A 15184-nucleotide genomic window follows, 5' to 3' on the forward strand; every position below is an offset into this window, starting at 1 on the left:
AACCCCATTGCCAAGAGCTGTCCGTCATGATAATCAAACAACTTAGTGAGAATCAGAATTAAGGAAATCTAATTTCCCTGGATTTGGCCACGAGGTTAATTGGTTCTGGCACCTCACCCCACACAGGTTTCGGGACAAGCTAAAGCTGATCTTGCCCCAGCTGCTGCCGTGGAGAGAGCCCGCCGCCTCTCTCCTCTGCCCCTTCCCACAGCTCCCAACGTGGCACGGCATCAGGGCGGATCGCTCCGCTACTCCCATCACGACCCAAAACTTGGCAGAATTAATTTCCCTTTGGCTCGGTCGCCCGACAAAGCCCCACCTTGGCGGGGCCGCTCCCGCCTCAGGTGCGCCCGCCCGCCGCCACCTGCCGCGCCCCGCCCCGCCCGCGCCTTTCCGGCCGCGGCCCCGCCGCTCCCCCGCGCCTGCGCAGCGGCGGCGGCGGCGCGGGGCGGCGGTGCCGATGCTGCCGGACGGTGCCGGGCGCGCGGTGGCGGCTGGCGGCGGGGCCGGGAGCGGGAGCGGAGCCGGTAGCGGGGCTGGGAGCGGAGCCGGGCGCGGAGCCGGGCAGCGGCGCGCCCGCCGAGCATCGCGCGGCGCGGGGCGATGAACTCGCGCAAAGGTACCGCGCTGCTGTGCCGGGCGGGAGGGCGGAGCGGGGGGGGCTGCGCGGCCGCCGCTGCTCACGCCGGCTCCCGGCTGTTCTCTTCTCCCGGCAGTGCTGGCCCTGCAGGCCCGCAGGCGGCGGCCCAAGCAGTCCGCGGCGGCCGGCAGGAGGGACAAGCACTCGGCGCCCCACAAAAAGTGAGTATGGGGACCCCCGACCCGCCGGGACGGAGCCTCCCCCCGCGCCCCCTCCGTTGTCTGTGCTCCCCTCGCGCGTCGCTGCCGTAACCCCCGGGCCGTCCCGGCTGCCGGTCCCGCGGCACGCACCGCGGCTCCCCCGGCAGGCACGGCACCCGCCCGGGCCGGCTCGCCCACGGGGGATGTCACCCCGGCCGCTCGGGCACCGTCCCCAGCCCGGGCGCCGGGCTCAGCATCCTTCGGGCCGGGCCGCCCGGTGCCCCGTGGAACGCGCCCGGCGCTCCGGCCGCCGGCCCTGAGAACCCCCGGCTTGTGGGGATCTGCCCAGCCCACGTGTTCCTCTTGGCTCTCCCTCCAGTTCTCTCATCTTTGTGGTCTCCTTTCCCAGTGCTTTCTGTTCCGAGATGTCTTTCTGCATCATTGTCCCATCTACAGGCAGTCCTTTTCTCATCCTCCTCGGTACCATCAGACTATTTCCCCTTCCCAGATGTGTCTAATCACCAGCTATGCTGATACCAGTATCGCTTTGGTTTAAGTTTCTGTTAATCCTACAGGTAAGAACAGAAATTGTTCTCTGTTTTCCCCTTCTTGTCTTCCGTTAGCCCTTCATGTTCTTGTCACTGTCCAGTTATCTTTTCTCATGATCCTTGCTCACTGAACCACATAGGAACATTCTTCCATCTTTACAGTGTTCACACTTCATTCTTTCCTAGGACACTGTGGCTTTGGACTGTTTTCATTTTTTGTCCATGAAGGATTACATGCTTGTGTCACTAACTTTCACTGTGTTTTGTGCAGTGGGACTTTACTGGTGACTCATGAAGTTGCCAAGAGGCTCTTATCTTTGTTTTTGTTACTTAGGAATCCAGTCTACCTGCTTTGTTCTGACAGGGAAATACATCCTGATGTCACTCATTGCTCTCTCCTCCTAGCTGGCTAGTCTTAGAACTGGGAAGCAGTGTATGGTGGATGGATGGATGGATGGATATATGTGGTGGGGAGAGATGCTGCTCTCTGCTATGGCAAGTGATTCAAGGGGCAAGGTCTTTTTGTGACTTCTACTGGAAGAAATAACAATTTATCTCTGACCATGAAGTGTTTGGTGTGCATTTTTTTTCCTAGTTACAATGAATGAGTGCTTTTTTTCCCCATTAGGATGGGTAAAAATAACATAGATGAGGTGCTGGTGTAGTGGTGATTAGACTTTGGCAGCTAGACTTTTGTTCACATCCTGTTCCACTTGTGCTGTTTCCTCCAGCATTGTGTAAAAGCTGTATTATGCTTTCAGTTGTTTGAATTTGGGGTTACTGCAATGGAAACAAATGTTATGTGCAAGATATGCAGTAATTGATTCCCTTGTTTCCAAAAACTTTGAGTTTGTAGTGTTACATGGATTTGTCTTTTGCCAGTTTGAAAACAGAAATAGGTTAAATTTCATTGTAGCTCTAGGTTCAGAGTTATTTTTGAAGCTTTCAGTTAAGTGTTAACCACAAGGTTGTTAATAAACTTCTACTCTTAGGTGATAAAGCATTCAATACGCTTCTGAGGGGAGCTAACAACACTTCTAGAGATGTTTTACTGAGTGAGTTTGTTAAAAGTTTGCTCTCACAGAGACATAATAAGTACAGAACTGGTAGTCTTTGTGTTTGTTGAAGAAACTGGCTACTGTTAAGTGAGGGTGCACAGTCAGGAGCTGGCCACTTGCCTGGCTGAGTCGGCGTTTCCAGATGCAGGGCTCCAATCCGATCAGTTGCCTTATGAAACAAGTGGTTTTGCTGTGGCTGACAAGAGCCATCTTTTCTCTTCTGCTCTGTATGTTTTCTCTTCATACCTCTCCTGTGCTCTGGAGATGACCTACTCTGTTTTGTGCTTCTACATACAAGCAAAACTCCTTTCAAGTTTTTAACTTGAACCTTGCAAATGGTTGAGGCCTCCAAGTAAAACCAGTATCAGATGTTTTCAGTATCTCTTTGGTCCTCTTTCTAGCTTTGCTTTAAATTCAGCTGCTACAGTATATTCTAGTATTTTAGAGGCATATGGTATCAGTGATGCACATCAAATGCACAGTATCTGCAAATGAAAATGTTGATTTGAGGGGTGGAGATTCTATACCATAGGTTCCCTGTAGTGAATTTGTTCACTACAGGAAAATTGTAACTTAGTTTTGAGTCCAAAGCAGTTTTTTTTCTTTACTGTGGTTCTTATGAAAACTTTTCTGTGTCAGGCCAAAGCTTTATGGAGTAACTTCCATTGTTGCTGTTAACAATGTGCTTCAAAGGATACTGCAGGACTTCTCTTGTAAAATTGGCTAGGAGAGTTATATCTTATTGTAGCTTACTTGCAGGCTTTTGTTTGAAGAGTATGAAGGTGATGACACAAGAATAAAAAATTGCAGTACTTTGAATAGCTTTTTGTCAGTTATGACCTTATTTGCCAAAGAAGGCTGTAAGATTGGTCCTGTAACTGCTCATTGTTGACCCCCTCAGTCAATGAGAACTGGTGGAGGTGAATCTGGGTTTTTTTTGTTGAGAAAAAAAGAAAATAGAAGCTGAGTGCCTCATATTTTTAGGAGGAAGCACTTTGTCTTGAATCAAGACTATACCTCTACTTACCTGTAATAATAAAATGTACTTGGTATCGCTTCATTTTGAAATCAAACATCCAGGCTACTGAAACAGAGTATCTCACTGTACTATGATAAATTAGCACTTGATTTTGGTTGTAATAGATGAATTTACATGCAATGTGTTCAAACTACTCATGTATTTTTTCGGCTGGATAAAAGATTAATCAAAATGGTTAATTTGGATCCTCTGTGATTTATTTCTCCTTAAAGTGGAGGCCTGCATTGAGAGAGGTCTGTGAAATAGTGATTTTGACAGGTGCCTGAGTCTGTTCAGAGATAAAGTTGCTTACAGGCAGACAAGCCTGTTTGCTGTCCTTCACTTAGTGCTAACAGATGGCCTCAGGTGCATCTGCCTTTTGCATTCAGCAGAATTGTGGGTTCTTTATGTTCAGACCAGTACAGGCTTCAACTGGGGTAAACTCCTACCTTGGATATATTTTTTGCTTAACTTTATTTGTAAGTGAATGTGACAAACACAAGTGAATACCCAGTTAGACTTGTCCTCTTTGGCATGTCAACTGTATATCTTTATCCAAAGTTAAAAGAAAGCATTTGGTAAGTAAAAAAAAAACAACATCTAGATGATGGTGTGTGAACCTATGGAGAGAAGATTAGTGTGCTGCATATTTTGATACAAAAGTATAAATCCAAATACCGAGATTGATTTTGGTTTTGTTTTTAAGCAGTACTTTAGAGCAGGTGGTATAGACCATGGTCTGTTACCTTGCAGTGGTGCAGCACATCTGTGTTGGCTAACATGGGAAGTGCCAGATTTCTGCTCTTCCAGATGTTTAACTTGAATCCACAAGTATTGTACAGCTATCAAGGCTTAGGATATATTACATTTTTATGGAATCTTAAATGCGTAAAAGTCATGCACTGCTTTTGTTTGTTACTGTTTCTCTACCACAGTGTTTTCCAGTCTCTTAAAGTAGTTTTTTTTTCTTAGAAGCATCTATGAGGTAGTTCCTGTTCCCATGAACACTGGCTGAGCGGATTCTGGGCACTGACCAAAGGCCATGGGTGTAGCTCTTGGCCTTTCCATGTGAGAGTGGCTGTACACTCCCACAGTCTGCACTGGTTTTGTATCTGCCCCTCATGTTGTTGTTTTCTTTTCTTCTTGGGATAATTTACTGAAGAATGTCAGAGAAACTAGTGTTAAATTTTTAAAAGCTTTTAAAGAGGAGGATTAGGAAAGATTCAGAAGAGTAGAACCCAAAGTTGTGCTAATATCTAATGAAAGTGAATGAGGTGACTACAGTTCTCTACCAAAGAAAATTAAATGATAAAATGAAAATGTAACTACATAGCAGTTGTATTCATAATTGATTCCTTCCCTTTTGGTAGTAATTGCTTTGGTTGTGATTCTGCCAGACTCTTATCTTTGCAATATAGCCTATATTTTAATAATCAATAACTAATTCTGTTCTAATTGCCTATGGGGACTTCATGAATGGGCATTGTTTTACTGGGTTGTTTAAAAAGAAAATTAAAGTTACTAATATTTGAAGAAACAAAACATTGTCTCTCTACCTGTCATTACAGTTCCCAGTATTTGTATCTTTAAAGTTCTGTTTGTCTCATCCTTCATATATTTGAAGTGATAACCCTTGCTTCCTGGTTTTCCTAGCAAGACTTTATTTCTCCTCTTCTCTACAATCCTTATCCTTGTTACCTCATTTTTCACTTTTAATCTGTTAACAGTTACAGCATATGGTAAGTGTAAGAGGGATGGTCCTGTTTGAAGTTGGCAGGGCTTCTTGTGTCCACTGTCTACCCCAGTAATACACCTTTTAGGATGAGCTCTGCCTTTATAAACTATTGTGCTTGGATGGATCTCTGATAATCTGCAGAAGTGGCTGGAAAAAAAAGCCTAATATAATAAAGCACATGTAACAGAACAGAATTGCAGCAGTCTGCATCTGAGCCTAAGATAACCATAGAAGAACTTTTTGTGTTTAAAGAAGGTATTCTGAACAAGCTTTTTGGCTGAAAAAGGTGGTGTAGATTTCAAAGTGAACCTCTGTAAAGGTGCTAACTTTTTCTACATTTCATGTGTACTGTTTTTATTTTAACTTATACATTGGAAAATCCTATTATTAAAGTAGTGTGTATGTCTAAATACCACATACTCTGATTTTGTACAGCAAAGCAGCTGGCAGACTTTTGACTTTTGTATCGATGTCCTCCATAATGAAGTAATGTTCTGCTGAGGAAGTCTCTTTGAGTGTTAATGCTAAAGGAATCTTATCTTGAGCTTCTTGGTTAAAGGGAAACTACTGACTAGACCTTGGTGAAATAATGCTTCTTGATAGTATTGGTGCCTCATTGTTTTCCTCAACAGAAGTTAGTTAATTAGAAGTCGATCATTTGAATGTAGGAGATTAAAAGAACCAAGGGCTTCAGTTGCCTTGAGCTATTATCAATGCTTAGTTTGCAGTTTTCTAAAATGGAAGGGAGTATTCCATCGTTAGAGGTCAATTATATTTTCCTATCCCTGAGGAAAAAAAATGATGTCTCTACTGTTCTGTTGCAGTGATAAAGGTCAGAGCAGTGTAGCTGCAGTACATGTACCTTAAATTCCAGAGTTAAAATCGCTTGCTTACTACTTTTCAAACTGTATTAAAATTGTATTGATTTTGTATTCATGTTGGTAAAGAAAGCTCTCTTGGGACATATTTCTTCCCTTTGCACTGCTGTGCTTTTTCTGGTCTCATGTTTCACCCCAGTAATTTCTCTGTGTAATAACTGTTTGTCTGCTGCCTGTTACGTCCCTGTTGTTGCTCACCTGTATGTGATGTTATTCCTTCATCACAGACTGGGATGTCGATTTTTTAAAGCATCATTAAAACCATTAAAAAATCCAAGTAATTAATAAAAATCATTAAAATCCAAGTAAGAAGTAATTAAAAGAATGCAGTTAAGTGCAGCTGAGACTTAAGTAAGGTACTTGACTAAATATGTAATAAATAAAGTGTACTCTTTTTTATGGCCATTTTAATGTTTGAAAGCTAATGGTTTAAAATAAATTGTGCTTCTTTATAAATGGTGGTTTACATTTATGATGATTACATAGTTTACATTGTACTGTTTCAAAAAAGATTACGTAGAACTGAAAACTGCTCAAAGAAGAAGGTAGTAAAGGTGATTGAGGATATTGGGCAGCTTATCTGAAATCTACTAGTCATAAATTATGTAAAGGTGATTAAGAATTATTTTGATACGCCTAAGAAATCATTACAGGTAGAGAAATGGAAGAAGAAATAACTTACCTTTGCTCATTACAAAACAGTGATATTCAAAGAATGACTCCAGTGGGAAAAAATCCAACCCAACTTCTTTTAGTACAGTATGAGAGACAGAATGTGGCTTTGCAATATGTTGTAGAGTCCAAGTTACAGGTGGGTTTAAGAAGGCTAAGACAGGTAACCAGCACCATCAGTAGTTTTTAGGAATGCCATTGTCAGTGCAGTTTGATTTTCCAAGCCCCTGTTTGCTGAAAACCTGTCGAGCAAATTTGTCCTAATACAGAGTGACCCACCTGTGTACTCATCTCCAAGCACGTTTCTGGCCCCCAGTGGTACAATACTGGCCTAGGTGTGTGTTTGACTTCAATTAGTGTGGCAGCCCTTAGATTTTCAAGGCCCCCTGTGTGGATCACTTGCAGCATCTGATGGTATTCACAAGCCTGAAGGATCTGTGATCTTGGATCCAGACAGGGTGGCTAATGTGTGACACTGCTGTACCTTCCCAGGAAGGAGCTGTGAAACTGGAGTTAGCTCCTAAATCCCAGTGCACAGGGAGTGAGTAGAGGTGTGTTTGAGGAAAGCTTTCATGCCCAAGAATAGGAAGGTTGATGATAGGGTAAGGAGGCTTTCCAGGGAGTGAAAAATACTGAAGGAATGGGCATGCTTGAAATGCTTCTTTCCTGTAGGCTTTGATGCCATCTGCAGGTCTGAGTTTGATGCCAAAATGAGCCTGGGATTGATTTAAAATTGTGAATCTAAGAATGCAGTTCAGATCTAAGAATCTAATTTCCTCAGTTGCTGTGAACAAGTAGCTTTATTTTCAGGTTTCAGTTCTCATGCTTATGTAACAGCTCAGTAGTTCACTCACCTGTGAAGTAAGAGTCAAGATGCCTCAGGAATTTCAAGCTTATTTCAACCTGCCATGTGCAAATGTCAATCATAAGATTACAGGCTGTGCTAGGCTTTGGTATGTAAGGGCTGGCCAGTAGTTTTACAGCCCTTCTGTGGCATAATCAAAAGCAGCAGACTGATGGAGTTGGAAGGTGAGTGATTAAAAGGGAAGTGTTGCTATCAAGTTTCACTGGCACACAGGTATCAGCATGCTGCTTGGCTGCTGCCAGGTAACTGAGTTACAAAACAATGGTGACTGGGTTAGAATGAGGCTGTATGGGTCATTAAATGATATTTCTTTTCAGTGCAGCAGTCACAATTCAGCACTTTTATGAAAGAGGGAGCCCTGAGGAGATCAGAGGCTTAAGCTTTCTTTCAAGTTTCCTTCCTGGTGTCAGAAGGCACATTATGACAGATCCCTTTTGCCAGGATTTATTCCCCGGTGAATGTTGTAAAGTGTCAGGGAAACCTGCATACAACCAGGAACTTCATGATACTGTTAGGAGTTCTGGCTCAAAAGAATAAAAGTCATCTGAATGGATAATAGTATCTGAAAAAGCATTTGACTTTTTTTTCAAGGTAGTCTATTGCTTGGGGTGACCTGTTTTGTGTATTAGTAACAGTGTCTCAGCACATGTTGGTGTCCAAGTCCATTATGCTGGTTCCTAGACATCTAATCACATTCCAGTCAAACACTCTTAGGGCATTGCCTCTCTTTTTAAAGTTAATTAGAGATTTAGTGTTTATTTTTTTTTCCTCAGAAATGTTTACTATCTAGTAACGTGTAAGTTGGATTGTGTCAACAGTGTTGAGAAGATGACTCAGAGATTTTTGGTAGTTGCTTCCACAGTGTGCATTTCATAGAGACACTCTTTAATGAGGAATGAGCAGTGCTGGGAGTTGGGAGCTTTGTGATGAACTCAGCAAGGCTGTTGTGGGCAGACATGGTTTGGGCACACCAGCCACTCCAGGCTCTTGGAGAAGCAGGATATGAATCTCAAGTGGACTTAAAATGTGAGATAAAGCTTTAAAGAACTACTCTGAGGCTACCACTATATTTTAGGTCACCAGATACCTGTTAGATAACTGCTTTGGTGTTTAGTATGGATCAGTTACTTCTAATTGTTGCATTCTCACTGCTAATCCAAGCTGTTTAGTAAATCCAGCATTTAAAGACAAGGTTGAAATTATTCATACCAATAGACAATACCAATTTTTCTTCACTTGTCTAAAACAAGTGTTATTGAGAATTGGTTACTTTATCTAAAAATGCTGCAACGAAGTTTGACTAATTTTTTACATATTGTATAAGAAACATGGTACAGGAAATAAAATTATTTATCCTGTTCCTATAATTGCAGAGTAGGATACTTGTGTTCTTGAATGTTTATTTCTGAAACCAGAAAATCCGTTTTGTGTAATGAGAATATTTGTCTTGGGAGTAAAGATGTTACTCTTTTAAAATGATCATTTTGATCTAATTTTGTGTTTCCAGTGACTCTCAGTAGCTTGTATCTCACACAGTGCCATACCTTGTCCTAATTGTAGCATTATGAAAACTTGAGATAAAGTTTAAGTAGATCAGACTCCCTTTCTCTTCCACTTGTACCTTCTCTGCAGAAGCTGCTTGTCCTAATCCTTGACTTGTGCTTTGCCATGCCAGTGAAAACAGAGAATTTTTAATAGCTGCAACTAAAAGGAACACTAAAATAAACTACAGCTGAATATATTGAAGCAAATATTGAAGCAAAACCACTGATTTATTTTTAAAGTTTTTCTGTTTTCATTATAGCTTTTTCTATACATCAGTGTGTGGGATCACTGTATGTATCAGTGTCTGGTGAGTGGAATTCATTTTATAGTTAAAATTCTTGTCCTTTCTTAATGGATTTGTCTGATAGTCTGCCTTTGCAAATCATGAAAAAGGAGCACGATAACTTGGGGCTATACATGTAAAAAGCAATAATTCACTCTTTCAGTTGTGCTGAATCAATGTGAATCAGACAATTTGACATATTTGCATTGTTATGCTCCCTTCCCGCTTAAAACAATCAACATTTTAGACAAGTATGTCAAGTAGTAAAGCCACTTTAAAAAAAACTATGAAACTGTAAAAGAAGGTCCTTTTATGATGGTTTTAACACCAGAAAGTTAAGTGTCAGCAAATTTTTATCTTTTCCGTTTATTTGTGAGATGCATAGATTGCTAAAAATCACTTCATCTGATTTCTTCAATAAGTGGAAATTCTTAGGGAAGACATGCATTTAAGTAGAAGAATTTGACTTAAGATTTTAAATCAGAAAGTGGCATTGTATGTATGTTGACAATGTCTCTCTTAAATCTATACAGTGTGCGTTTAATTATGGTAAAAGTAATGAAAATAATGTAAGAGTTAGCAAAAATTTAAAAAAGCAAACCAGTCCTCATGGGACCTCTGTGAGTTGTTTCTTAGCATCAGGACCTGATGGGCAAAGTGCAGAGAACATGCTTGTCCTGTTGGTTTATTCAGAATGTTTTTAAGGCATAATGATGTTAATATGCAAGGGCAGTGGAACTGAATATGTGCCAGCTTTTTCCTAATTACAGTTCACAGCCCGAGGTATTAAGCTGAATTGAAACTGTTTAAATGACTATGTTAAACTCTGAACTGTGGTGCACCAGATCCTGGCATGTTTGACTTAGCAATGATTGCTGCAAAAGAGCAATATCCAGCAAGAAGAATCTTAATTCTCAGAGTCTGCTTTTCAAACTTTTTCTCAGATTTTGTTCTGGAGTGATATTTCAGTGTTGATGCCTTGAAATTTACATTGTTAATAAAGGAGCTGCTTTAAAATCATACTGCAGAACTAAGCAAAAGATTTTATTGCTTTTGGTGCTTGTATCCTTAATTGATTTTTTTTTTTCACAGTTTGTGTCAATTCTGCCAATATTTTATTTTTGAGAAAATACATTATACTTCATATTTTATGGCTGATTTGCATTGGTAGCAGTAATGAGTAATAGTTATGTATGTGCATGTACATAAGCTGTTGCCTTTACATAGGAAACTTAATTTGTGAGTCTTTAAATATCATTTAAACTCAGTAGATAAAGTCCTTTTAATCTCATAGCAGGGATGAAGTGTGTAATCTTAGTGTTCAGGAGTGGCTGGAAACCACAAAGTAGAAAAATTGGTCGCCTCTCACTTCTTTGCCCAGTATTGTCACCTTTCTTCTTGTGTTCTTGTGTTTGCTTCTTGTGGTGCTCTCATCAATGTATGGCAATTATAAATAAGTGAAATAAACAGGACTAAGCTGCCTTGTTTTTAAGATGATCTGTTTTCATTCAAACTGAGTTATGATAGATCACATGAAAATAAAACCTAATCAAGAACTAAATGCATATTCACCCATTTCACAGGATAAAATTCAATTTTGGCTTCTTTCAGCAGCAATGGAAAGCAGCAAAGGCCATATTTGCTGTCAGAGAATAGAATATACCTAGAATATCAGACTGAAGAGTCAGTGAGTGTATAGTGACATTGCCTTACCTTAGCACAAATACAGGAATATAAAGGGGGGTGTTTGGAGAAAGGAAATAGAAGACAGGGCAGAGCCAGAGTAAGGGGACTGTTACTTCAGCAGAGGATGGAAAGACTGATGTACAATGCAAGGTTTCACTGATGGGGAAAATATGTGCATGTGCTCCAGTTAATGTGAGCAGGCACCTCAGATGCTCTAATAAGTCTGTGAAAATTGGAAATGGGGACTTAGTGAGGTGAAGAGAGCATGTCTGTGCGTTTGTATGTATAAATAAAATGGCTTGCTATTTCTCCTCCAAATAACATATTGTCTTATTTACAGGATGATAAATTAATTTTGAACTCACTCTTTTCTTTTTGGAGGCTGGGAAGCAGGGAGTCTAATGAGTATTCCAGCTGTGTGCTTTCCCAGCCTGAAGTTCTTCACTGCTTGTCTCCCATGTTTGCAGCATGATCTGCACCCACCAGCTGCTGAGGTATTCTATTAATGCAACTTGGACATGTATTAACCTACATATAACCTGCTCTGCAGGTTAAATAGCTACTCATGGATCCATCTGAATCTGCCCTTTCAAATCTCAGAGTCTCTCCTGACTACTTTGTTGCGGTCCGGTTTCAAAGAGGTTGCTAAAAAGTCTTAAAGGTCCAACCAAATCATTACTGATAGTTGAGTTACTGTGATATCAGTGTTTGTTGCTTACAGAGAAGATGATAAATTCCCAAACTTTGTAGTACCTGCTCTTTCCCCAGTGCCATGCCTACCCTTCTGGGATGGATGCTTTCATTTGGGAGAAGGGAGGGGTATCACCAGTCATCAGCCTCCTGGCCCTGCTGAGAGGTTTATGAGCTTGATGTCGGTAGCTTTTTACTCCCTATTCTGAAATCCATTTGAATAATTTTTATGTGATTCTGCAGGTTATTTCTGTGCTGCCTTGTAAATCCATGTTACAATCAGTGTCAAGCCATCCAGATTTACTATATAATGGTGTGTATTTCACAACAGTTTGACGTTTGTTACTTCTGTGGGTGCAGTTCTGCAGCCAGCAGAACGCTGGTGAGGTGTTTGTAGCCCCAAGTCTCTGTATCGTCCTGTCACATTCTAGTCCTCTGCAGTGGTTCAATATCTTGAATTCTTTATACTGCGTTTTGTTCCAGCATCTTAAATAGTTATTTACACAGAATAATAATTATTGCTATATTAGTTCCAGATACATGTATAACAATGGGTGCTATGCTGCACATCTGTACAAGGTGAAGCAATAGCTGAAAAAGTAGGGATTAGTCCTTTGATCAGTGGGCTGTTGCTGTTCAATGCTAAAACAAATCTCCAGGCAGGCCAAGTCTTCAGTCAGAACATGGAAAGTCCCAAGGCTCACTTTAACACAAAGGCCCATTACAAACAATGGCAGCAGCATTTTTATTGGATCCATGACCTTGCTTAGTGTGATCCGTGGTGAGCAGCAATCACTGTTCTTTGTTCAGGTAGTTGGATGCTGCCAGAGGAAGGGGTTCCTCCTGTACATTTGAGAAATTGCTAATTGAGGATTAGTTTTAAGATTCCAATACAACCTGCTCTGTTTTTACAGAAAGTCTATATAATCTTAAACTAATTTATTTTTATCCTGAATTATTTCCTTGCTGGGAGCTGCAGTAGTAGCTAGTGGGAAAATCTAGGTAGTGGGAAAGTTCTCGTTTGCAAATAAGCTTTGGAGAGACTTTTGAAAGTTGCATCTTGTTGAAGTACTGTCTTTAAATTTTGGTGGTTTGCAGAGTGGCTTTTGGTTTTCTTTACATTGAACATGTAGTTATTCAGCACCTCATTAGAAAGCTGTTATTTCTTCTCCCAATAGAACTTTTGAACCTGCAGTCATGAAAGAAACTCTAAGGGCTTTGAGATATAAGAGGACAGAGCTATGTAGCACTGAACTGACTAAACTTTGGATAAACTTTTTAGCTAAATATAGTTGAAAGGGCTTGTACACATTTTCAAGGTATTAGCTTTATTATAGAAATACTTAGTGTTCTGAAGTAGATCAGAAACATGGCAGCAAATAATGGAGAGATCTTTTGAGTTTTTTAGAGGATGATAGTGTAAGCAAAAGATCTGGTCTGTGTATCTCCCCAAGGTTAAGGAAAATAATAATTTTTTTTCTGATTATGACATCAGTACTGTTTTTATATAAAATGTATAAAAAATGTGGAGTAATAACCAGTCTCTATGTGTATGTAAATATATATATTTGTGAACTATGCTATAATAATACCATTGGCCTTCTTGGCCACCTGAGCATGCACTGATTCCTGTTCAGCCACTGTACACCAGCAACCCCTAGGTCCTTTTCCACTGGGCTGCTTTCCAGAAACTCTGCCCCAAGCTTGTAGTGCTGCCTGGGGCTGTTGTGACCAAACTGTAGGACCTGGCATTGGTCTTGTTGAACCTCATGCTGTGAAAAAAGCTTGGATGCACAGACACATGAAAATTATGTAGGTTTTTTAAGCAGCAAGGTAAAAAGTAAGTATTTTTGTCCATTAGAAATGGGTACATAGAAGCAGAAAGTACAAAAATTACTGTCTTATCAATCAGTTTTTACCAATGCTACATGATAAACACCAATGCTTCCATGAGATACTGAAGATGGCTGTGGTGTGAACAAAGAGCAGGGTTATCTGTGACTGTAGGACTCTATTTTGTGTGTGTGTTGGTTTGGATCACAGTGAGCTGTGTGTGCCTGGCTGAGGCTGCCCAAGAAGGCCAAAGGCACCTGGCTTGTACAAACAGCAGCGTGGCCACAGCACCAGGGCAGGGATTGTCCCCCTGTGCTCGGCACTGGTGAGGCCACAGCTCAATCCTGGGCTCAGTTTGAGCCCCTCAGTACAAAAAGGACATTGAGGGGCTGGAGAGAGTGCAGAGAAGGGAACAGAGCTGGGGAGGGGTCTGAGCACAAGTCTGATGGGGAGCAGCTGGGGGTGTCCAGCCTGGCGAAAAGGGGGCTCAGGGCTGTGACCTTATCACTCCCTGCAGCTGCCTGGCAGGAGGCTGTGGCCAGGGGGTTGGCCTCTTGTCCCAGGGAGCAGGAGACAGGAGCAGAGGAAATGGCCTCAAGTTGCACCAGGGGAGGCTTGGATTGGGTACTAGAAGTTTCTTCGCTGAAGGGGTAGTCACGTTGCCAAAGGAAGGGACTGCCCAGTGAAGTGATGGAATCACCACCTGTGGGGGTGTTCAGAAGGCATGTGGATGTGGCACTTAGGGACATGGTTTAGTGGTGAACAAGGTGATAGTAAGTCAATGGTTCCAGCTGATGGAACCATTAATTTATGCACAGTCTTTTCCAACCTAAACAATTTTATTATTATATGAAATAACAATGGAAAAGCTGCATACATACTAAGAACTTCTTGTCTAGTTTTTCTTTTCTCATATAACTTGTTGCCATGATATTTTCTGAAAAATCCCTTTGCCATGATTTTTCTCCTGAGAAGCCTCAGAGGAAAAGAAAAACAATAATTATCTGCTGCTGTGGAATGCAACAGGTGCATCTTTGATTGGTCTCAGGTGGTTGTTTTTAATTACTGGCCAATCACAGTCAGCTGGCTCAGGCTCTCTGGTCAGTCACAAGATTTTATTCTCATTCCTTTCTTTTCCTTGCTAGCCTTCTGATGAAATCCTTTCTTTTATTCTTTTAGTACAGTTATAATATATAATTTTCTTTTACTATAATAGATATCATAAAATAATCGGCCTTCTGAAAATGAAGTCAAGTTTCTCATCTCTTCCCTCGTCCTGGGACCCCTGCAAACACCACCACGTTAACTAAGATGCTCTTGCCAGCAGAATTGTTTTGAAAATTGTTTTCTCTTATATTAGAACTTGTTCTGCATTTTAATTTCTGTATTTAGTCTGTTCAGATCATCTTGACATGAAACACAACAGCAGACCTACATTAAACTGAGGACCAGAGAGATGGGAAATATGTTCCTCTTCTCTATTTTGTGCTCAAGAAAGTGAAAAAAGTAAACTTTATGCATAGATTTTCATAGTGGTACTTCTCCTCTGGAATTATGTGCTTGGAGAGTTTTTCAATATTGCATTATTGCATA

The 15184-nt window shown here is 41.2% G+C and overlaps 1 protein-coding gene across 3 annotated transcripts in view; it reads left to right on the forward strand.

Annotated features, from left to right (window-relative positions):
* Positions 1-478: 478 nt before the first annotated feature.
* The window catches only part of SRPK2 (SRSF protein kinase 2), a 129106-nt gene continuing 114400 nt past the window's right edge, over positions 479-15184 (forward strand). For 2 of the 3 annotated variants that reach the window (XM_064702873.1, XM_064702874.1), the window contains exons 1-2: positions 480-619; positions 717-801. In XM_064702873.1, the coding sequence (XP_064558943.1) occupies positions 604-619; positions 717-801 (101 nt within the window). In that variant the 5' untranslated portion in view covers positions 480-603. Of the gene's footprint in view, positions 620-716; positions 802-15184 lie in introns of all 3 variants that reach the window. The other variant, XM_064702870.1, reaches the window with a different exon arrangement.

Source organism: Zonotrichia leucophrys, chromosome 1A, assembly GCF_028769735.1.
Source record: "Zonotrichia leucophrys gambelii isolate GWCS_2022_RI chromosome 1A, RI_Zleu_2.0, whole genome shotgun sequence".
Taxonomy (NCBI): domain Eukaryota; kingdom Metazoa; phylum Chordata; class Aves; order Passeriformes; family Passerellidae; genus Zonotrichia; species Zonotrichia leucophrys.